Below are 24753 nucleotides of genomic sequence, written 5' to 3' on the forward strand. Positions count from 1 at the left end.
GCATACATTTTAATGGAAATTTTAAGAGTAGTTATAGTTTGTTTGACAAGATTTTTCCTTTTGTGTTCTGTGCATATTTGCACAAGTTATTTCTATTCTTGAAGTGCTAGAACAATTTTTCATTACCAGTAACTTTACATTTTGTTTCTCAAATTTTTAGAATAAAGATAGATTTATTAATTCTAATTAGAAGTCTATACATGTTATTTTTATAGATGACAACATTGATGAGACCTATGGTGTTAATGTACAATTTGAAGAATCTGAAGATGAGGTAAGGATTAGATAGATGATAAGTGCAGAGATAAGATTCAGTAAAATATAGGTTCTAGTTAGGTGTAACTAAATGTGATAGGCTATGAAAGGACTGTGGAAGGCTGATAGATATTGAACAAGACATCTTTCTCATGCAAACCTTTTAAAAGAATTTTTGTTTTTCAAAACATAAAGAATTGGTATTGCTGTTTTTCTCCTGTCCAAAATTAACAGATAAAATAAGAATTAAGGCAGATGCAACATTATAACACTAACTTAACCTAATATATATCATATTATAATTCATATCTCTTCCTTATTTGTCCTCTAAGCATATGTGGAACAGGAAAATTTTATTTTTGCCCAGGCCCTATAATCTGAGTTTTCTTTTGGTTTAGTTGGCAAGGCTGTTTTTGCTGAACTTGTATTGTTTTTTGGACTGATGATGAAAAATTATCTATATGTGTGTATTTCTGTTTCTGTAGGATGATTTTGATGTTGTGGGAGAGATAAAAGAAGAAGATGCTGAGGATGATGATGAGGAAGGGGTAGAAGCTGAAGTGGATGCAACTTTAACAGCTAACGTAAGTAAAATCTTTTAAGTGTCATTTCAATGGTCAGTGAATGAGTCAAAATGAAATTTCATAGAATGAAAATGAAAACTTTTAATAGCTATGACAAAGTTGTTTCATTATCAGTTCAATATAATTTTTCTTAATGTTAGTTGAGGTTATATTTTTAGTATTTTCTTGAAATGATAAATGTATTTTAAAAGGTTCAATAATATTATTCATGTTAAAAACTTATAAAAATGTTATAAATTACAAATTGTAGTCAAATACTTCTTTGGAAAATGGAAAACTCTTATCAACTAAGTTAACCCAATTTTGAATTTCAGTTACAAAAAAGACGTGAAGAAGCAGGTAAATCTGAATCAGGACTCCATCCTCGGGATATTGATGCTTTCTGGTTACAGAGAAAACTCAGTAAAAGTTATACTGACGATCCTACGATGGCTCAAACTAAAGCTGGAGAAATCTTAGATATATTGAAAGTAAGGATATATAACATTTGAAAATTGCTGCTACTTCAATCACAAATATGAAGGATATTAAGCACACATATCATTGTAAGATTTAAGAAATAATTTAAGAAATCTGGTACTTGCATTAGCAAGTCTTTATAATGGAAACCAGACACAATCCTAGTTTATCTATTTTAGGTAAAATTGAGAATACTTAACTCCAGGAATGATATTTATTTCAAATTCATAAATGCCTTTTGGCCTTGACATTTCTTTAAAATGTATAGAATTTAAAAAAAAAAGTGAAATCTTTTGAAATTGTCTACTAATTTTACCTCTTTACACATGAATGTGATCTGTATTTAAATATACCTGTGTAAGACACTACATTGTCAAAACCATTTATAATTTTTTATATAAGAACAAAGAAATATTGATGGATTTATATGTTTATTAAAGTATTCTTTACACTTGGAAAAAGAAGGGATATTGCCATTATGTTTATAGCTATAGGAAGATGTGGTATGAGTGCCAATGAGACAACTCATCAACCAAGTCACAATTTATAAAAGTTAACTATTTTAGACCAAAGTATGGTCTTCGACATGGAGCCATGGCTCACACCGAAAACAGCAAGCTATAAAGGGCATGACATCTTTTCTTCTAATACTGATACTATCTCGACTATAATTTACGTGATAATTTCAGACCTCCAGTGATGACAGAGAAGTAGAGAATCAGTTGGTATTATTACTGGGATTTACTCAGTTCGACTTTATCAAAACAATCAGACAGTACAGGAACATGAGTAAGTTCACTTTCTTTTGTTGTCTAACCCACATACATTTAATTGAGTTAAGAGTCATTTTATAAATGGATAAAGTAAGGTGTCGGGGAAAAATATCAGTGCTACAAAAAAAATTTGAAAAAGATGGGAAAATGGATAAATATGTCTATTTTGTCTTCCCATTGTAAGTCAGTTGTATGTGAGCTAAAAAATTATCACAAACATGATCTAGAGGACCTGTTTTAAAATGTTGTATTATTTACACATTCTAATATCTTTCATTTAAGCAGTTTATGGTACAGTTTTCTCTAATTAAGAATTTTATTGATATTTTTCAGTTCTTTACTGTACATTACTGGCTTCTGCACAGACTGAGGCTGAGAAGAAGAAAATAGAGGAGAAAATGTCAAATGATCCAGAGCTGGCTAAATTCCTACATGCATTAGGTGCTACAGACAAAGAAGACATTGTATCTGAGGAGAGAGCTAGACGTCAACAAGCTAGACAATCACGTGTAGCTGCTGATATACAAGCTATGGATACAGATGAACAAAAGGTTTCATAATATAATGGGCAATAATTTGAACATTCAAAATTTGATAGTTGTAACACTTTTAAGAATAAATTTGAGAAAGGAAGTTTTAACGAAGAAATAAAGGTAGAAAAACAACATTTAAGTGTAAAAGAGACTACAATTATAAAGCCAGTGCTGGATTCTTTGCTATCAATCTTCATTTCCTTGAAATTTCTTTGGAATCTGAACATAAGCTTTGCTGTATGTCCTAATGAATGTAAAGATTCTATTGCATGATTTGTTGAAGGTTATTTTAATCTGTGGTAGTATTATTAGAAGCCTCAAATAATAAATTCATTATATCTTCAAATTATTGTAAAGTTATCTTTTCAAAGATGGTAAATGTTGCTGACTAAATTGTTTTTAACCAAACGCTTTATACGGCAAAATATCATAAGTTATATATTTCGCTACTGACCCCATATGGATCCATAGAGGGTTAGTAAAATCCATAGGGGGTGAGGCCAGAGGCTGAGTCCCCTATGAATTTTATTCACCCTCTATGGATCCGTAGGGGGTCAGTAGTTAACCGTATAACGAATTTATCAGACGCTGGACTTTTTCTGCGGCGTTTTGTTGAAAAATAATCAATGAAACACAACAACATTAATGGATGACGTCGCCATAAAGTATATTAAGGATTATACAAGTATTTATATTTTGAAAGTTGAGCATATTATAATTTTATTTTTAAGCAAAATTTGGGATATGTGCAAACCTTAGATCTAGATGATTTGACATTTGCTCAGGGGAGTCATTTTATGGCCAATAAAAGATGTCAGCTTCCTGATGGTTCATACAGAAAACAGAGAAAAGGTACAATTACTAAATAGCATCACCATTTATTACAGTTTTTCAACATTTTTTTTCTCAGAGTATGTTAGCTAAAAAAGATAATCTAAACTTCATGCACTTACAAACACTAAAAAGGAGGAAGTATATCAAGAATTATTTGACCTTGTCTTTAATAAAACTGACATTCAGTTATTTTTTTCACCGCATTTTTGCGCCTGTCCCAAGTCAGGAGCCTCTGGCCTTTGTTAGTCTTGTATTATTTTATTTTAGTTTCTTGTGTACAATTTGGAAATAAGTATGGCGTTCATTAACACTGAAATAGTATACATTTGTTTAGGGGCCAGCTGAAGAACGCCTCTGGGTGCGGGAATTATCCCTACATTGAAGACCTGTTGGTGACCTTCTGTTATATTTTTCTATTGTCAGGTTGTTGTTTCTTTGACATATTCCCCATTTCCATTCTCAATTTTATCTTTTTTTTTTGCTTATGACATTTTATTTGTGGTTATATCTGTAGTTAATGATGTGTAGGGTATTTACCTTAATTTTGATAGTTCACAAGCATATGTGTATTGACTGTAATTGATTTGAATGATTGTATTATATCACATTCAACATTCACATTGCTAATACAGATTTTATCAAAGAATGTATTGGAACAATTTCATTATTTTTTTTATAGGATATGAGGAAGTACATGTTCCAGCTCTTAAACCAAAGACATTTGAAGCCGATGAGGTAATACATTATAATAGGACATTTGGGTATATAAATGTGTTTTTGGGCAGTTTAGCTATGAATTTCAAATCTATGTTATTTATTTAACTAAACTCATTTCTGCAGTTGGAACTGCAAATTACATAAAATCTGTCCACTGACAAAAAGTCCTGTATTGCCTTTATTTAAATGATACAAAAATTCTAAATTAATAGTCTATTATATTTCTTAAATCAATTATCATAGGCATCTATGCAGTGATGATTTTAATATGTATGTGCTGTCTTGTTCTGTCAGACAAGAGCTTTGTGTTACCTTCACAAAGTTAGAATAGGATCCAGATATTTTATTGTTTAAATGTATTTACTTATTGATTTTTCTTTATATTCAGTCTTTAGTCCCTATTGACCAATTACCAAAGTATGCCCAGGCAGCATTTGATGGATTTAATTGTTTAAACAGAATACAGAGTAGACTATTCAAAGCTGCCATTGAGTCCAGCCAGAATATCCTATTGTGTGCTCCTACTGTAAGTAGATTTACTGGTCATTAGAAATATTGACCTCAACTGTTTCAACATTTTAAATTTTGTGTTTTATTTCCTCATTTTATATCCAGTTTATCCTAATGGATCTCTTACTGTGGATTCCTTTTTATTTGTGGTATACCAATTTTCGTGGGTTTGGTGGGTCACAGCGAACCACGAATTTAAGAATTCAACGAAGAATAATCCCGATAAATGTGTATGGAGTTGTATGTTATTTTCGGTTATGTTATGCAGTTCTAGTATAGTGTTGAATAGCGATAAACATTGTAACATAATACGTGTTTTGTTAATAATGAAAGAAGATACAAGTATTTTGATTAAATCAATAATAAATGTATTGAATATCTCAGTGATAATTTACTTTTTAAAATTCATTGTTAATTACTGTGTCATAGTTTGGTTTACTAGTGATGGAAAATCAATAGGATTAAGTACAGGGATATTGCCCGTAGGTAATGTTTGTTTATGACAGGAACATTTATTTTCACACCTTTTACTTATATGACTGTTTATTATTATGGTGATTGGGGAAATGAGCTTTCAATCATAAAGTTTTGATTGCCTTATAAAATTCCGACAAGCATTTATAAATTGTAAAACAAACAAATAATTAGTTGTCTTTGTCCATTATTGTAATAGAAACTTTCAATGAACACTTTAACCTAGAATGACCAAGCGAGGATTTTGACAATTCAACACTTTTTCAATGAATTCCTTCTTTTTTGTTTGTTTTGTTATTGATCAAACCAAGGAGGTTATATAATCTCCTAAATCAAAAAGAATTCCATGAATTACGTCACTGAATTTTTTGTTTGTTTTGTAATCAGCGATCCACGAATTTAAGTATACCATGAAACATCTTTTTTTCTTTATCCATGAAAAATTGATACGCACAAAAAGAAATGAATCCACAGTAACTCTTTTATCGAAGGCTGCTAGAAAAACAGTAGCAAATATAACAAAGCCTTTATAAAGTTCCAGCCTATAAATCCATAAAAAATAGATAATAAATAAAACCTGCTGCATTGATATTGAAAAAAAAGTTAAACTATTTCACTTAAACTTTCAAATTAGGAAAGGATGATATTTGATGCATTAAGACCACTTATTTTATTTTACCAGTATTCTTGTCGATATTTTTTTACACATTAATGCATTTTACATATATGTATTTTAACAGGGAGCTGGTAAAACCAATGTAGCTTTGTTGTGTATGCTTAGAGAGATTGGTAAACATGTAAACCCAGATGGAACAATCAATACTGATGAGTTCAAAATTATATATGTTGCTCCAATGAGATCTTTAGTACAGGAAATGGTTGGCAGTTTTGGAAAGGTATATGAATGGGTTAAAGTTTTAATGTACATGTAGATATACAAAGAGTCAAATGACAAAAATACACAACTCAGAGGAAATTTCAAAACGGAAAGTCCCTAATCAAATGGCAAAATCAAAAGCACAACACATCAAAAGAATGGAAAACAATTGCATATACTTCAGGCATTTTTTTTATATAGAAAATGGTGGATTAAAATTGGTTTTATAGCTAGCTAAACTTCTCACTTTATGACAGTTGAATAAAATTCCATATTATCCAATTCATATACAGTAGACTCCGGCCAATCAGATACCCAAAATGTCAGCTAAAAATATCCGATTGTCCGATATATTCAATTAGCCGATGAACGTATATTCCTCCAAGGTTTTTGTCAAAATTGACAGACACCACCCTAAGATACCAATAGCTATTATAGCTGCTTTATTAATGGAAATTTGTAACTAATCTCGATGTTTTTTTCAGGTACAAGTTCGGATAATTCGGTTGATTGAGTAATAGATCGATCAGATGATTATATAAATGTATTTTGTTTATTTGTCAGTCTATTAATTTTTTAATTATGTGTTGATTATCTGAATAAAATATGAACCTCTTAAATAATGAGACTTGTTGTTTTTGCGTGATTTGTTTCATTTGTGTGTTTAAACAGGTAAAAGCTAAAAATAGCTATGAATTCTCGGAAGTAGGCCACAGGTAAATCTATTAATAGCTACGAATACTCGGATCTAATTTTCTACAGTTTTTTATTTATAAAACACATTTCCAATTTCAAGTAATACAATTATTTTTATGATTATGAAATTGGACATCAAGATGATTAAATTAATTTGCTTTTCTATCTTATCTGTCGTGCCTCGTGGTTCAAAATAAAAAGCTGAATATTATGTAAATTAGGAAAATGGCGTACGTGTGTACAAGTTACATAATTCTATTTCACCTGGGATATGCTATTGACACACGATTCCTTATTTTTACACGGGGTTCTATATATATTTTAATAAATTGTTGAGAAAGAGGTACATTTCATTCATATTTAATAAACACTGTTTATCATTTCTGTCGTGTCCTTATTTGTGAAGTAAATGATAACGATCACATTTGGATAAACACATAACAAACACATCTTAGGCAAAATATATTACCAGATTCATAAAATAGACAAGACAACGAGAAAAATAATGTTTTATTTGACTACAAAAGATCGTTTTTATTAATGAAATGAAACATTTCTGTACTGAAGTTTTCTTAAACTTAGTAATGGCGCAACTACCGGCTTCATTTCCTGTCAAGAAAAATATGGAATTATTTCAAAATATTCGATTGAACATGGTTTTCACACATTTTTCATGAAAATTCCTATCCAATTAGCCGATATATTCTTATAACCGATATTCGATTATCCGATGTATTTTGACTGAAATGTATAGGGAATGGTTTGGTGTTCTGTAATAATATTACAATAGCCGATATATTCGTTTAACCGATATCCGATTAGGTGGAGTCTACTGTACCGGGTATCTAACATACTTCATATAGTTCAGAGTAAAACATTTGTATTGCAAAGGGCAAATGAGTTTAAAAGCATACAAGTTACTTTTTTGAACAATAATGATATTTTGATTAATCTGCAGGAGAAAAGATGGGCAGGAACAAATACTAAAATGAAAACATAAAACTTAGCAGTAATTTTAGCAGGATGTGTTTACTTTTATTTTATATAACAATCTTGTATACTGATATTTTTTTAATTATGCTGAAATTCTTATGGAAGCTAATCACAAGGAAATTTAGAAATATTAACTGTTTGGTTTATACTTTGACAGAGATTGGAACATTATAAAATTAAAGTGGCAGAGTTAACTGGAGACCACCAGCTTACCAAGGAACAAATAAATGAAACCCAGATTATTGTATGTACACCTGAGAAGTGGGACATTATAACAAGAAAAGGTGGAGAAAGGTCTTACACACAGCTTGTCAGGTTGATGATATTTGTAAGTACAGTTTATGTTGTAAATACGGCACCAACACAATGCAGGAACTTCACTTTTTTCTTATATTCTGCTTACATAAATGTTACATAAAGACTTTGTGACGTGTCACTTGTATACTTGGACATTCTATAGATCGATTAAAAATTATAACATGCAAAGTTTTCTTCCTTAGTTCACATATTCTCAACAGTTTATACACAGTTTATACACAGTTTTAAGATTTGTATCAACCCATGGAATAGCTGTTAACCAACTTATTTTAGCAAGTGATTAATTTTGCATCTTGTTCAAGTAGAAAAATGCCACAAATGTAAATTGTCACAAATATGAAAAATTTAGATTCAGCTTCTTCCGGTATATTTGAAAATTGCAAAATAGAATAGTAGTGAAAAAGGATAGAAAGGGTTTAACATGAAATAAAGTATCTGTGAAAATAAGTTTGTTTACATTATAAGCAATTCCTCTTTGTATAAACAGTTTATATACAACTTGTTAAACTGATGTTTATGAACACTTGTTCACCAAAAAGCTTTTTAAAAGTTGAATTGATTTTTGTATTAAAAAAATGTAATAAGAAAGGATGTTTAGTGGGAAACATAAATGATTAACAAGAAAAATATGTAAAGCAATAGATATGCTTGAAATGCACATCATAAAAATATTTTAGCCCTACAAAATGTACATTACAAATACAGTTGACTTCTAGCTATGTATTTCTATAGGTTATGTCTATTGGAAGTACACCACTAATTCATGGTCCCATTGCTTTCTATGTTAAATTCCTCCGTTTCAATCAGGCACACCTCTTTTATTTTAAGTTCAAATAAAGTGGCAATCATTGCATGTCAAAGCAACACCTTCTGGTGTCCTGTACTGAAAAAATCAACATACCTTACATTGCATATAAGAAAGAACTGGTTCCCAGAACCTCGGATGTACCAAAACAGGTACTTGCGATCTGACAAAAAGGCAAAATGTACCCTCCTTTTTAAAATTTCATGCCATTTTTTTATTATTCAAATTTATCAGTCAAAAATTGTTCTACAATGATCACCAGTCATGCAGCTTTCATTTGATACCAAAATTAATAAAATATTCTAAACATTTTGAAAGTTATGTCCATGCGTAGGAACTATTTTGTGTTCAATATGTACTACTTTCTGGTATGTGCTTTCTGGCCGGGCCCGAATTAGTGGTGTTACACCTATTATGACATCAAGCATAGTTAGTTCACCATCAATCACCAATCTCTTATTTATTGTTTTCAGGATGAGATCCATCTGTTGCATGACGACAGAGGACCAGTTCTAGAAGCTCTTGTTGCCAGGTAAAAACATTCAATATTAAAACAAGATAATAGAACAGATGTTTTATGGATTATTGAAGGATGAGGGATTAAAATATCATTTATAACAGTTTAACTCTTATCATCATTGAAATACAATTAAGAAAAAAATATATTTTGTTTTTCTCTATTTTTTGTAACTTATTCTAAATGGAGAATGAAAGATAACCTTATCTTTAATGGCCCTGTAAAATTTTGTTTTGTATCCAAATTTATATTTTCACCTGGTAAACATGTTAAAATGAAATAATCCCATCAAAAGAAGATATCAATGAATTCAGATTTATATTAGTAGTGAAAGATTTAGAATAATACTGTACAATCAAAAAATAATGAATGTGTATTTCAAACTCCTAACAACCTTTTTAAATACTAGTTTTATGGAAGGCAATGTAAATCCATGGTGTTATATTTAGTTTCATGAACTACCTGTATTTTTTTTTAAAACAATTCAAACTGTGTTTAATATCAAATTTTAAATTTCCGTGTTAAAGAATACCATTGGTTTTGTTTCAGAACAATTCGTAATGTAGAAACGACCCAGGAAGATGTGAGATTAGTAGGCCTTAGCGCTACACTACCTAATTATGAAGATGTAGCTACTTTCCTCCGTGTAGATCCTGCTGAGGGTCTGTACTTCTTTGACAACTGTTACCGTCCTGTACCGCTGGAACAACAGTTTATTGGTATCACAGAGAAGAAGGCGGTCAAAAGGTTTCAGATCATGAATGATATCGTCTATGAAAAAGTAATGGAGCATGCTGGGAAAAATCAGGTATTATAATGTGTTCTACTGTGTTTTTCTCGTCACAAATTACTCCAACTCCATGTTTGAGGCTCTACCCTTTGATAGAATTACAGAAAACATTTAAAAGACTTAAAAAATAGGAAATGTTTTATTTACACAAAGTTCTAGGAAATGATCTGGAAATGAGGCATTAGCTAATAACTGTAGATATTGAAGCCAACCTTTTGTTTTGATATTTTCCTTCTGCAGGTCATATCTTCCTTTGTAATTTTAATCTTGCAAAGAACTTCCTGAATTTTTTACTTTGTTTACATATACACAGTTTTAAAAGATCTTTGAGATTTTTTTTTCAACACAGAAAAAGTTTTTTTGGCTAGTTCAGCTATATATTATTATTCTTTCAAATTTTGTTTATCTGTGTGATAAAATTAAAATGAACTCTTCTGTTTTAGTTGCTGATTTTTGTTCACTCAAGAAAAGAGACTGGTAAAACAGCAAGAGCTATCAGAGACATGTGTTTAGAGAAAGATACATTAGGATTGTTCCTCAAAGAATATTCCGCTTCTACTGCTGTATTGAGAACTGAAGCAGAACAAGTCAAGGTAGGTTACAGGGACAGTCAAGCTAAATGACAAAATGTTCACTTGATTCTTGGCTTAAAGAAATTATTCTTGTAGCCTTGAATTGCAAATTTGAATAATAAAATGAGAAGCAAGTAATATCAAGGAGACAGAAATTCAACAATACAAGTTGAGCAAAATTGGTTTATGGAGGTCATACAGTTTTCAATGATGGACAAGTGCCCTAATGGTGTGTTAACATTCTAATTCTGAATCTAACCAAGTAATGAATGAGTTCAGAGACAACAAAATAACTTATGTCAACATTTAAATACCAATGGACAAAAAAAGTTTAAAACCAAATGCTGTTTTATTAGAAAAATATGTAAATTTTATGAATAACAATTTTCATACTATTTTCACACAGAATTACAATGAAATTACTATGCCAAATATGGCACTTTACCTGTATAATTGTTTGAAGATGTTGTGATATAAGAAGAGAAATACTTAATGGGTTACATTTGTTTATGATTTCAGAATATGGAGCTTAAAGATCTTTTACCATATGGCTTTGCAATACATCATGCTGGAATGGCCAAGTAAGTTACAAATATGCTATTATTTTCTTTTGCTTCTGAATGAGGTTATTCTAGTAGAAATTATAAAATAGATCAACAGCTTTAGAAAACTTACTGGCATCAACATAAATATATGGAAAAGTACTTGACAATGGAATAAGGTTTTTACTTAACTAAAATTCAAGATTTTTACCTAAGATCATAAATATGAGTGAATAAGTTTTGAGCTATTTTAAAAGTTCTCCATGTCTAAATCATTATATTTGATTAATGTATTATTTAGAGTTGACCGTATCTTGGTGGAAGATTTGTTTGCAGACAGACATATTCAAGTGTTAGTATCTACATCTACTCTGGCTTGGGGTGTCAATTTGCCTGCACATACTGTAATCATTAAAGGAACACAGATATACAGCCCTGAGAAAGGCAGATGGGTGGAACTCAGTGCTCTAGATGTTATGCAGGTATGTGTAGTGGAGTAAATTAAAAACAGCCTTTTAAGGGGATCTGAATGGTAGCATGCTTTATAAAAAAATAATTTTAATTCAATAATGATTTTGAAGGCTGCAAATATGAATATTTTAGATGAAATCTAAGATGGGAATCTTAATCAACATTTGGGGAACTCCATCATTTTGTTTTTTTGGTGGATTTTGAGAATTATGTTTAAATAGGAGATTTGTGTATCTGTGATGATGGTTTATAAATACAATATGAATTTGCATAATAATATTTCAATATATTTTATGGTTTTAAACATAATGTTTCCCTGATATCGTAAATTACATTTATAAAACTTGAATCATAGATTCTTCTCTTTGTTTTACACAATATTCTAAGGTTAAGTCAGGAATGTCTTAGATATAATCCTTTACTTTTGTTGTTTTAACAGATGATAGGTAGAGCAGGACGTCCACAGTATGACACTAAGGGTGAGGGTATCATGATCACTAATCACAGTGAACTACAGTATTACCTGTCTCTGATGAACCAACAGGTAGGACTCATTGTATTACTAACAAACAGAATAACTTCACAATATCTTAAATTTTAGAAGTTTGAATTTTCATAGGCCTCATAAAGTAGGAAGTTATTTCTGTCAATTAGTTAGATAAGAAATGATATTTTTGGGATATGCATGTACACAAAAAATATTCATAAAGTACTTGAAGAATATTTTGAACGAACATTGCTTTTATTGCTGAACTTCCCACAAGACATATGTGGAAAAGTTTTCAGTGATGAACTTGAGTTAAAAACTTTACAGCAAGATTACAATTATCCATGATAATAGAATTGCTTACATTAATCTTAAGGAATGTAATAGGATTTGACTTTATGGATTACTAGGGGTAAAGCATGGAATTCTGCAACCACTATATATAAAAAGAAACCATTCAGACTTCATACATTTCAATTATTACTGACATTTATTTTCATGTCAATATGAATTATACTTGTTTTTGATTATTTTATTCCTGTGACTTATTTTGATAAAATCTTGCTTTGTTATATATTGTAGTTGCCTATAGAAAGTCAGTTTGTCAGTAAGTTACCAGACATGTTGAATGCTGAGGTAGTGCTTGGTACTGTTCAGAGTGTCAAAGATGCTGTGGACTGGTTAGGTTAGTAGAAATACATGATATTCCTTATTCACTGTGTCCTCTCTGTGTTGGACTGTCTGATGAGTTTAATAGAGACTGAGAAACAATTAAGAATAAATTCAGAGTAATCCTGATTGTTAATTTATTTAAATATTGATAATATTGGACAGAAATATTGATAATATTAGATAGATGATAAGAAAATTTATAAACTAATGGTTCATTTATTTTATGAATATATTTAAGCATATTTTTAATAGAAAATTTGAGGTTTGTGTCCATGCAGCAACCAAGCCACTTTTTAAAACCCTAGCAACATCATCTACAAACCAACATCTTAAATGATAGATTGGTGTCCATACAATAAATCAAGCTCTAAGTTATCTGAGTCAAGGCAAGTTGTGAATAAATTCTGTTTACTTGCAAATATATACCATTGACACCAAAAAATCAAATGGGTGAAAGCAATTGACTTAGGACAGAGACATGAGAATCCTGTGGGGTAATGTTAGCACTATTTTCTAATGGAATAACATTAGTTCGGAGAAAAAAAATGCTATAAAAAATTCTTAAAACACTTTTTATAGGTCAATATTGTTGGAATAAAAGTTTTATACAAAAATGTAATGGGATAAATACTAGAACAACTATATCAAAGAATGCTTACATTTACCCAACACACACTGGAAGTGCTTTAACTTCTGGTATCGGTATCATGTTGATTGTTTTAAATATCTTTAACTGCTGATAATATTTAAAAAATGTTTTACACTACTGTGTTTAATATAGCACTTATATCATTGTTAAAGCCAGTTCCTATATATTGCAGGATACACCTATTTATACATCAGAATGTTAAGATCTCCATCTCTGTATGGTGTCAGCCATGATCAACTGAAGGAAGATCCACTGTTACAACAGAGACGTAAAGATATTATACATACAGCCGCTATAGCACTGGATAAAAATAACTTGATCAAGTATGACAAGAAGACAGGACAGTTTTTAAGTACAGAGTTAGGACGTATAGCTAGTCACTACTATCTTACAAATGAGACAGTATCTACATACAACCAACTGTTAAAACCTACACTTAGTGAGATAGAACTGTTCAGAGTTTTCTCTTTGTCTTCAGAGTTCAAGTACATTGCTGTCAGGGAGGTAAGGAAATGGATAAAATTTTCTAACTTGGAAATTGTTAATATCTAAAAATTAAAAAGGGTTTCAGCTGACAATTTGTTTCCTTCTGATAGTTAAGCAGTTATTCAATTGTATGGAAGTGCAAGTTTAATGTAGAAATGGAAAATCAAAGAAGCAATCACACATATCAATTTTCAGTTGATCTTTCCAAGTGTATTTCTATTGTTTTTGTAATGTTTTAAACCTTGTGTATCAATTATAATGCACATAATAAGTCCAAACCTAATGTTCCAACATTCAATTATCTCCCTTAGTTCACATATTTTATGTCATAAGTTTTTATCACACAAAAACAGATGTAATTTTTGTAGAATGGTAAATAGACCAAATATGGATTTTGATGATATATAAAAAAAGAAATACAGTCAAGCTTTAATAATAAGGCTTGGTTTGATAACCAGAAAGATCACATTTTGTTTTACTTATTATTTATAGAAAATCATACCTTTATTTGTATTTTGATATTAGTGACTGCGTATATTTTTTATGGTTTTAAAATTGCCGTATATATTCTGTGTTATTTCTTCAATAGATACACAGGTGTTTATTTGTTAATGTGATGTTGTAGATAATTTGATTTTGTTTGTTTTTAGGAAGAAAAACTAGAACTTCTAAAATTGTTAGAAAGAGTACCAATACCCATCAAAGAAAGTATTGAAGAATCTAGTGCTAAAGTAAGTCAACTATTGTTTTATATGTTTTGAGATTCAATAAAAAAAAAAGGTGTTTAAATAGAAATGGTTTTAATGTTTTTGTTTAATGCTAATATTTATGATAATTTAATACAAATGAAAAAAATGCTGCCTCCTATAACATTCAAATTTGAATGGAATAATGTTTCATATTTTTATTTTAGGTGAATGTGTTACTCCAAGCCTACATTTCACAGCTTAAGTTAGAAGGGTTTGCCCTAATGTCTGATATGGTATTTATTACCCAATCAGCTGGCAGATTAATTAGAGCTATCTTTGAGATTGTACTACATAGAGGATGGGCACAGCTGACAGACAAAGCACTAGCTTTATGTAAAATGGTCAACAAAAGAATGTAAGTCATCATTACATAACTATGTTCAAAACATGTATTTAAAATTTTCCTCAAATTAACAAGGAAAAAAGAGATACCATATGATTTGGAAAAGGAATAGAAAATTTGCTGACTACTATTGGGTAACTAGCTTAGGTACTCATAAAAAGTATATAAATCAAAACCACATACGGTAGACAGCAAAAACAGAAATCACAGAATGAAAGACTCTGTACATTTTATGTGGTTGGATTGTTAAATCTTACGGCTATTTACAATATATTTTACATTTTACAAAAGTCTTCTTTTTATTGAGTCAACAAAGTGAAATGTTGTTTTTCAAATATTTTCTACAGGTGGCAGTCTATGTGTCCTCTACGACAGTTTGTAGACAGGAAGATGCCAATAGAAATTATCAAGAAAATAGAGAAGAAAAACTTTCCTTTTGAGAGACTGTATGATTTAAATCCTCATGAGATTGGAGAACTTGTCAGAGTGGCAAAGAGTGGAAAGATAATACATAAATATGTGCATCAGTTCCCTAAGCTTGATCTATCAGTTCATGTACAACCAATTACAAGGTCTACCTTAAAAGTAGAACTAACAATAGCACCTGACTTCCAGTGGGAAGAGAAAATACATGGACAGTCAGAGGTACAGTACCATTATTTAATAATTTAAAATTACTGTTAAGTCAGCTATGTTCATTTGCATCAATGTTTGTGGATCATATTTTCCACTTCCTAGTAATTTGTATCCCAAGAATATGCTAATTTTGTTGATTCATTGCTTTTTAAAATAATGGATTTCATTGATCACAAATATTAAGTTTTCAATGATTTACAAATGAATTATTTCTTTTTTAGTATCATATATCAACACAATTTTTATGAAATTTAATAAATGTGTAGAAATCAACGAGTAGCTAGCATGATGTTTATATCATCTAAACCCATTTGCCTACCAGCCTTTTCAGCTATTTATAGTTATTCAAACTCTTAAAAAAATCATTCTGAAGCAATTTTACAACAAACTGTGAAACGTGTGTATTACAATATAGTTCCTTGTGTATGTACTATGTAGAATAAAACACATATACAGTGTATATCATAAAAACTTTACTCGGATTGATTCCTTTCCCCTCCATCATTATAGAGGGACGTAAAAGCCTCCTTGAGGGTTATCTGCACGGAAGAACGGGAAATAACATTGCCATTTCACGATGAACGAACAATTAAAAATGTCCTTCACATTGATCTTTTTACCAATTTCACAGAACACAGTGAATAACAAACCTTTTTAACGGCTGCGTGTTTAATAAAAATGACAAGACACAAAAATAACCCTTTTACCACCCTTATTATATTATCTTATTTCCACTGGTAATAACTAACAATCAACCTGTTTATGTTGTAGGCATTTTGGATTTTAGTAGAAGATGTTGACAGTGAAGTGATATTACATCATGAATACTTTCTATTGAAGAAGTAAGTTTACATTTGTGCACATATGTTTTTTTTTTCGCTGTCAAGTCAATTTATAGATGACGGTTCTGATAAAATTTATAGTTTCGATTTACAGAATCATATGTTTGAAAACATAAGATTTGTCTATATTTTCTTTTTGCGAAAAGACTATCTTACCAAAGCTCAAATATTTGCCCCAAAAAAATGTGTTCTGTTGAAATATACACCTTGCCAAAGAAAAAATTATATATAACTATTGTTTTATTCTTTTTCAGCAAATTTGCAGGCGATGAACATGTGGTAAAATTCTTTGTCCCAGTTTTTGAACCTTTACCACCCCAATATTTCATCAGAGTTGTGTCAGACAGGTGGCTAGGTAAGAGTGGGTTTTTTTTTTAAAGAAAATTGCATCAAGAAGAATGTTGTAAAGTTTAAGACTTAATTGGTAAATGTCAGTGAGAGCAACCTATCCTTAAATTTCACAAAGTATTGTATGTGCTTGACTTGTGCAATAAAGTTAAGAACCTGAGAACAGAACACCTTAAGAAAATTGTGATTTTAATTTCCAGTGCAACAAAAGTATTCTGTTAACTGATTTGTGTTTATTCATTGTAACAAGCCAGGTTATGTTTTCCATTTAAAAATCAATAAAATGTGCAATAATACATCAGGGATACAGAAGTATACATACAATATGCCAAGCTCTAAAGTTTTATAAATATAAATGATTTCAGCTGCTGAGACCCAGTTACCAGTATCCTTCAGACATTTAATCCTTCCTGAGAAGTATCCACCACCTACAGAGTTGTTAGATCTACAGCCACTTCCTGTCTCTGCTCTCAGGAATCCACAGTTTGAAACTCTCTACAGTGATAAATTCCCTTTCTTTAATCCCATCCAGACACAAGGTAAGATAAAGATTATGCATTTTAAAATAGACCTAAATTAACTAATTAAAAGATTAAACAGGTGTTACCTGCTATTTATTACAACAGGAACATAACAATATCATTCCATACTTCATTGTAGAGTTTGCTTTTGAAATCCTTTTAAGTAGACTCACAAAATATGTTTTATGTATATGAAAGAAATAGTGTTGTTTTGTACATTATTATGAATGTACTTAGACATGATACAGGCAATGACCTAGAGAGAGCAGACTAAGATTTTAAACAGTAAGAATATTCACTACTCAAATTTTACGAAGCAATGTTAATCTTTTGATTAAGTATACAGCCTTTTGAAAATTAGGAATATTTTTTATTTGGATTTTTTGTTGTGTGCCTAAGGTTCAGCAGTTTTGATTTGGAAGACGTGATTCTAGTGCAATATTAATTAATATGATAAATATAAGAATGTTTTGTTGCCTTTTCTTTCAGTTTTTAATGCCATTTACAACAGTGATGACAATGTGTTTGTTGGGGCACCAACAGGGAGTGGGAAAACAATCTGTGCAGAATTTGCTTTACTCAGATTGTTTTCACAGAGTCCAGATGGAAGATGTGTATTTGTTACCCCACTGGAAGCCCTTGCACAACAGGTAAGCTTTTATTGTCACCTGATATACAGTGATATATTTTTTTTTCAAAAAACAATCATTTGAGTTGATTATTTCTTTTATAATTTTATAGTGAGCTGTTTAAATAATACCATGTGTCATAACTATATAATAGCCCATTTGGAAGGAACGTAGACCTGAGGTCAAGTCACCTGAAACAAACTATTAGATGTCATGAGGGTTGGTACAGCATGCCATACAAATTCTACCATGTACTTTTCACTTCATTATATACTCAAGTATGCTTATTCTACAAGTATTCATAACAAGATAAGCAATACACAGCATGTGATATAGGTTTAGATGTAGAATTGTTATCATATATTGAAAACTAGACCTGGCAGCTAAATATGTGTTAAAATACGATTTATTTTCCATGTACATTGGTACTTATTTAAATTAGATCAATACTTGGATGTTGATCCCTTTATATTTTTGTTGTAGATGTACATTGAATGGCAGGTTAAGTTTGGGCAACAGTTGGGTAAGAAAGTGGTTTTGTTGACTGGAGAAACAGCGACAGATCTCAAACTATTAGCCAAGGTATGTCCAGCAATATATCTATAAAGTGTGACAGTTATTGTAAGCAATAACTACAAACAATTTTAATTTTATTTAAGTACTGGAGCTTAAAGCCAATTGTAAGATCTTCAATATTCATAAAATGTTGAATTCTCATCCAGCAAAAATTGATGACTTGATATAAACATCTTTTATGTTCAATTCATTATATAAGAACAGTTGTTATACTGAACAACAAAGTGAATTTTGATAAAGCATTCAATGTTTATAACATTATACTTATAAATATCTTATACTTCAGGGTAACATAATTATCAGTACCCCAGAGAAATGGGATGTGTTGTCAAGGAGATGGAAACAGAGAAAAAATGTACACAACATCAATCTGTTTGTTGTTGATGAGTTACATCTGATTGGAGGAGATGTCGGGGTAAGTTGGGGATTATTTGAATCTCTGTAATAAGTTTAATATATTTGATTGTGATTTAAGCATGCCTCTATCATTTAGTCGATTGCCATATAGTGTAACCCATTTAGGTCCTTCACTTATAGCAGCCTGCATTTGCATTATCATAAGACATTTAGCTATTATTAAAAGACATGTTACCAAAAGGATGCAATTATTAATGATATTGTTATAAATACATATATAAAGTTCTACATGGAGAAGCCAAAAGATATGATATCATAATTAAGGGATTGAAATTCATGAATTTTATGAAGTTTCACCTACCATATTATCTTTTTCAGCCAATACTGGAAGTAATATGTTCTAGAATGAGGTATATCTCTTCACAACTAGAGAGAAACATCAGAATTGTATCCCTGAGTTCTTCACTGTCCAATGCTAGAGATATCTCACAGTGGTTAGGATGTAGTACAACAGGGTTCTTCAACTTCCATCCTAATGTTAGACCAGTCCCACTAGAACTACACATACAGGTATCTAGACGTTAATTTAGTGACATTAGATTTTGACATATTTTCAGTAACAGTGGGAATCAACTTCTGTTGAAGTTTGTGATGTCAAACAGACAAGACATATCTCTTGATTGTTATAAATAAGAAATAGGCATTTACAATGGCACATCTTCTTAATTTGTATTTGGAATAATATTATTGATACATATCATTATTATTTTTACTTTTAGGGTTTTAACATCAGCCATAATCAGTCAAGAATCATTGCTATGGCCAAGCCAGCATACCAGGCTATAGTACGACATTCTCCCAGGAAACCAGTCATTTTGTTTGTCCCCTCGAGAAAACAGACCCGTCTCACGGCTGTAGATATATTGACATTTAGTGCTGCTGAGATGAACCCAGACAGTGAATCTGTTCGCAGTAGATTCTTACATGTCAAGGAGGAAGATATACAACCTTTCTTAGAGAAAATCAATGACAAGGTATGGAAATGGAATTACAATATGTAAATGTATGCTCCTAACAAAAACTAGATTTTATCATGGTCAACAAAGCATCACCTCGAAACATAAGATTAAAAAGATGTGTTAATATCAAAAAGATTGATCAAAACTGACTGTGGTCACGCAATATTTATCTAATTGTTGAGAACAATTATTTCTTATATTAGGATAGATATAAAAAAATGTGGCACGATTGCCGATGAGACAACTCTCCACAAGAGACTAAATGACACAGAAATTAACAATTATAGGTCACCTTATGTCCTTCAACAATGAGCAAACCCATACTGTAGAGTTTGTTTAAATTTTATGGTCTAATGACAGTTGTTTCATTGTAAATAAAAGTAAATTTTAAGATCAAGGATCGATTCTTTATATTTTCAGACATTGAAGGAGACCTTAAGTAATGGTGTAGGCTACCTTCATGAAGGATTAGCAGACATAGAGAGGAAGGCTGTGGAACATCTGTTTAGTAGTGGAGCCATTCAGGTGGTTGTTTCATCACGGAATCTATCATGGGGAATGAATGTGGCAGCACATCTGGTAGTAGTCATGGATACACAGTATTATGATGGAAAAACTCACTCGTAAATATATTGATTTATTATGATTCTTTAACTTCTTTTATTTTTATGTAGAAATATTGTTGAAGTAATTCCTAAAAGACCTTGAGTATAGGAAGACTGCCTCTAGTACAAAGTTATCTGGACTTCTCCCATTTGCCAGATGAACCCTTGCACAGTGGATATCCTTATCAGAGTATAAAAATTTTTAGATGCCTCATTCGTTAACAGTTCCCTGTTTTCTGGTGTGGTCATGCAATGTGAAATATTTTACCAAGACCAAGCAGCCAATACTTTTTAGTGACATTCATAACTGTTCATCCAACCTTGTCCAACAATTGTACTTGGAAATCACTTCAGAATATAACATTATTTCATGCATTTGTTTCATGACCCTATATTTGTAAAACAGCTTTATTTAATGTTATTACAGATATGAAGATTATCCAGTGACAGATGTATTACAGATGATTGGCAGAGCTAACAGACCAATGACAGACCAAGAAGGTATGGTCATCATCTTTGACCAAAATATACAGTATACAACTAGAGAAAGCAATAAACTATATACTTTAAAAATAACCCAAAAAAAATGTTCCCTACCAACTAAGTCAAAGGTGACTTTAGGTTTGCACTCTGTCCGTCTGTCCATCTGTTCTTCATCAGTCCGGCAAATCAGTTTTCCACACTTTTTATGCCCCACCTACGATAGTAGAGGGGCACTATGTTTTCTGGTCCGTGCGTCTGTTCGTCCGTCTGTCCCTTCGTCCGTCTGTCTGTCTGTCTGTTCGTCCCTCTGTCCCGCTTCAGGTTAAAGTTCATGGTTAAGGTAGTTTTTGATGAAGTTGAAGTCCAATCAACTTGAAACTTAGTACACATGTTCCTTATGATATGATTTTTCTAATTTTTAAACCAAATTCAACTTTTGACCCCAATTTCACGGTCCACTGAACATAGAAAATGAAAGTGCATGTTTCAGGTTAAAGTTTTTGGTCAAGGTAGTTTTTGATGAAGTTGAAGTCCAATCAACTTGAAACTTAGTACACATGTTCTTTATGATATTATCTTTCTAATTTTAATGCCTAATTATATTTTTTATCCAATTTCATGGTCCATTGAACATGGAAAATGATAGTGCGAGTGGGGCATTCATGTACTTTGGACACATTCTTGTTTTATTTTAAAAAACATACTGATTATAACTATTTCAACTTTTCAATTGATTTGAAATATTTAGGTTATCATTATAAAGTTGTTATGTTGATTTTTATTTTAAATTTTTTAGGCAGAGCAGTTATTCTTTGTCAAAATACAAAGAAAGAATTCTTCAAGAAGTTTTTGTATGAACCACTTCCAGTAGAGGTAAATATAGACTTTTATGTCATAGCTTTTTAATCAACCTTATGATTGATGCCATGTTTTTCCATCACCCATTAAAAAACACTTTCATTATTCTATACAAATTATAGGGTTTATTTAACACACATTTTATTAAGGGTTTCTTTCTCCTTTTATTATTCAATTAAAATTTGTATTCTTTAAAGAATTTAGATAAAAAAAAATATATAGTTTTACGCAAAGATGAAATTCAATGAAATCAATGTGCCCTAATTTACAATACTTTCACCTTAGTCGTACTGACCCCAATATAATTAAAGTCATTATATGTTTGTAGAGCCATCTTGATCATTGTTTACACGACCACTTCAGTGCTGAAATAGTGACCAAGACAGTAGAAAATAAACAGGATGCAGTAGATTATCTTACATGGACATTCCTGTACAGGAGGATGACACAGAATCCTAATTATTACAATCTACAAGGAGTCTCACACAGTCATTTGTCTGATCACATGTCAGAACTAGTGGAAAATACAATCAGTGACTTGGAACAGTCAAAGGTAAGTTTACACAGTCATTTGTCTGATCACATGTCAGAACTAGTGGAAAATACAATCAGTGACTTGGAACAGTCAAAGGTAAGTTTACACAGTCATTTGTCTGATCACATGTCAGAACTAGTGGAAAATACAATCAGTGACTTGGAACAGTCAAAGGTAAGTTTACACAGTCATTTGTCTGATCACATGTCAGAACTAGTGGAAAATACAATCAGTGACTTGGAACAGTCAAAGGTAAGGAAGTCTCAAACAGTCATTTTTTTTATCACATGTCAGAACTAGTGGAAAATACAATCAGTGACTTGGAACAGTCAAAGGTAATGGTGTCACAAACATGAACATAATAATGAGTTTGAACAGATAGATATTTCTTTCAGTAACTTGGAACAGTCAGAGATCAGAATACAAGAGGTAATCTTATTTAAGGATGTTTCTGAAAATGAAATGTACATTTGGATTTTTAAGTTTTTTTTTTAGAAACCCAACAGTTCATAGGGTATTTTTACCACATACTGAATGATAAGTTACTTACCCCACCACCAAAAGATAATGACTTGGTACGATCAAAAGAGGGGCTCTATCATGTAAACCATTTAAAGGGACAAAACTCTAAAATCACAAGCAGGGAATAAATTGACAATTCCTGATGAATGTCTACTTGAATTTTAATTAATAACACATGACCATGTTTACAGCAATAAAAAAATGAATCCAGTTGTAATTTAAGATAAAAGTGTATATCAGCATTTCTTATTTCTCAATTTCAGTGTATCAGTATTGAAGATGAAATGGATGTGACACCACTCAATCTTGGTATGATTGCAGCCTACTACTACATCAACTATACTACTATAGGTAAGAGGATAAGCTGTTTTCTAGTTATACACAATGGCCATAAGCTGAAATAAATGCTTTGGATTTTTAAAACACAGAATACATAATTGATTCTACTGTATCTTCATTCAACTACTGTAAATTCAGAAATGATTGCGAGGTTTTTATTATTGCGAATAATGCGACTGAGTTGTAAACGCAATAATTAAAACTCGCATTTTGTAATATTTTAACTGAATTAAGTATGACTTTTCTCAAAATCGTAAAAATTAAAATCGCATTCAAGTGTAAAATGACAAAATCGCAATAATAAATGCACACAATAATTTCTGAATTTACAGTATCAGTCAAATAAAAATTAGATGTAATATTTTTGAATAAGAATAATAATTATTTTGAATACTATTGTAGAGACCTTCAGTATGTCGTTGAATGGCAAGACAAAGATCAAAGGATTACTGGAGATTATATCTAATGCTGCTGAGTATGAAGACATTCCTATCAGACATCATGAAGACAATATACTGAGACAGGTAAAACTAGCAACACAATGTACAGTCATGTTGAGATAAAGGCGAAATCTTTGCATGAGAAGTGTTGGAATACTTTTAAGGTTTTGAGAAGATTTCTTGTATATTTCAGTCTTTGGACAATCAATATCTTTAAAAAGTGCAGAAAAATATTGTCTGTTTCATTGAGTTTTTACTTTTGATTCTTTTAAATAAGTAAAAATATGACCATAAACATTTTCAGCATCAAATTCAATCATGATAAGTAAATCATACAGTACTACTAAGGGCTGTTCCAGAAAATACTTTGTAAATAAATATTCCCAGATGGGGGGATTTTCTGGCACAGCCCTGATTGGGTGTTCCTTGTTTATTGTTACAGCTTGTATCTAGACTGTGTAACAAACTCAGTAATATGATGATTTGTATTGTTACAGCTTTCCTCCAGACTACCTAACAAACCTAGTAATCCTAAGTACAATGATCCACATCTGAAGACCAATCTCCTCCTACAAGCACATCTATCTAGGATGCAGTTATCAGCTGAACTACAACAAGATACAGAGGATATTCTCAGCAAGGTAATAATCTATTTTAATTTCCCTTATTATTCATTCAGTCAAAAATTTTGCGATTTACAGAAATCAAATTATTAAACTTACTACAATACCATTCTTCATGAAAAATAATATTAAAAGTGAATTCTACCTCTGCATCAAATTAAATATAATATTTCATCACTCAATACAATTCATTTTATAATTTATAACAGGAGGCTTGCAGAGCATACTAAATATTTGAAATTTAACTTTCCGCTAGGGAGAAATATTGCTTTGCACAAGTCTCTATGGTGGAATCTATTTAACTTGTTTTTTGG

The 24753-nt window shown here is 31.0% G+C and overlaps 1 protein-coding gene across 1 annotated transcript in view; it reads left to right on the forward strand.

The window, feature by feature from the left end:
• Window positions 1–24753, forward strand: part of LOC134714683 (U5 small nuclear ribonucleoprotein 200 kDa helicase-like) — a 41679-nt gene that overhangs the window by 8068 nt on the left and 8858 nt on the right. The window contains exons 5-40 of the mRNA XM_063576156.1: window positions 216–274; window positions 741–839; window positions 1154–1309; window positions 1988–2087; window positions 2405–2622; window positions 3336–3456; window positions 4118–4173; window positions 4544–4681; window positions 5880–6035; window positions 7863–8033; window positions 9302–9360; window positions 9895–10153; window positions 10579–10728; window positions 11227–11288; window positions 11551–11731; window positions 12160–12264; window positions 12790–12892; window positions 13701–14032; window positions 14665–14745; window positions 14928–15118; window positions 15454–15751; window positions 16514–16584; window positions 16839–16939; window positions 17298–17471; window positions 17943–18103; window positions 18566–18664; window positions 18945–19073; window positions 19394–19585; window positions 19795–20049; window positions 20455–20657; window positions 21067–21140; window positions 21919–21995; window positions 22309–22533; window positions 23301–23388; window positions 23779–23900; window positions 24314–24457. Coding sequence (XP_063432226.1) covers window positions 216–274; window positions 741–839; window positions 1154–1309; window positions 1988–2087; window positions 2405–2622; window positions 3336–3456; window positions 4118–4173; window positions 4544–4681; window positions 5880–6035; window positions 7863–8033; window positions 9302–9360; window positions 9895–10153; window positions 10579–10728; window positions 11227–11288; window positions 11551–11731; window positions 12160–12264; window positions 12790–12892; window positions 13701–14032; window positions 14665–14745; window positions 14928–15118; window positions 15454–15751; window positions 16514–16584; window positions 16839–16939; window positions 17298–17471; window positions 17943–18103; window positions 18566–18664; window positions 18945–19073; window positions 19394–19585; window positions 19795–20049; window positions 20455–20657; window positions 21067–21140; window positions 21919–21995; window positions 22309–22533; window positions 23301–23388; window positions 23779–23900; window positions 24314–24457 — 5210 coding nt within the window. The remainder of the gene's footprint in view (window positions 1–215; window positions 275–740; window positions 840–1153; window positions 1310–1987; window positions 2088–2404; window positions 2623–3335; window positions 3457–4117; window positions 4174–4543; window positions 4682–5879; window positions 6036–7862; window positions 8034–9301; window positions 9361–9894; window positions 10154–10578; window positions 10729–11226; window positions 11289–11550; window positions 11732–12159; window positions 12265–12789; window positions 12893–13700; window positions 14033–14664; window positions 14746–14927; window positions 15119–15453; window positions 15752–16513; window positions 16585–16838; window positions 16940–17297; window positions 17472–17942; window positions 18104–18565; window positions 18665–18944; window positions 19074–19393; window positions 19586–19794; window positions 20050–20454; window positions 20658–21066; window positions 21141–21918; window positions 21996–22308; window positions 22534–23300; window positions 23389–23778; window positions 23901–24313; window positions 24458–24753) is intronic.

The sequence above is a fragment of the Mytilus trossulus genome, chromosome 4 (assembly GCF_036588685.1).
Source record: "Mytilus trossulus isolate FHL-02 chromosome 4, PNRI_Mtr1.1.1.hap1, whole genome shotgun sequence".
Classification (NCBI taxonomy): Eukaryota; Metazoa; Mollusca; class Bivalvia; order Mytilida; family Mytilidae; genus Mytilus; species Mytilus trossulus.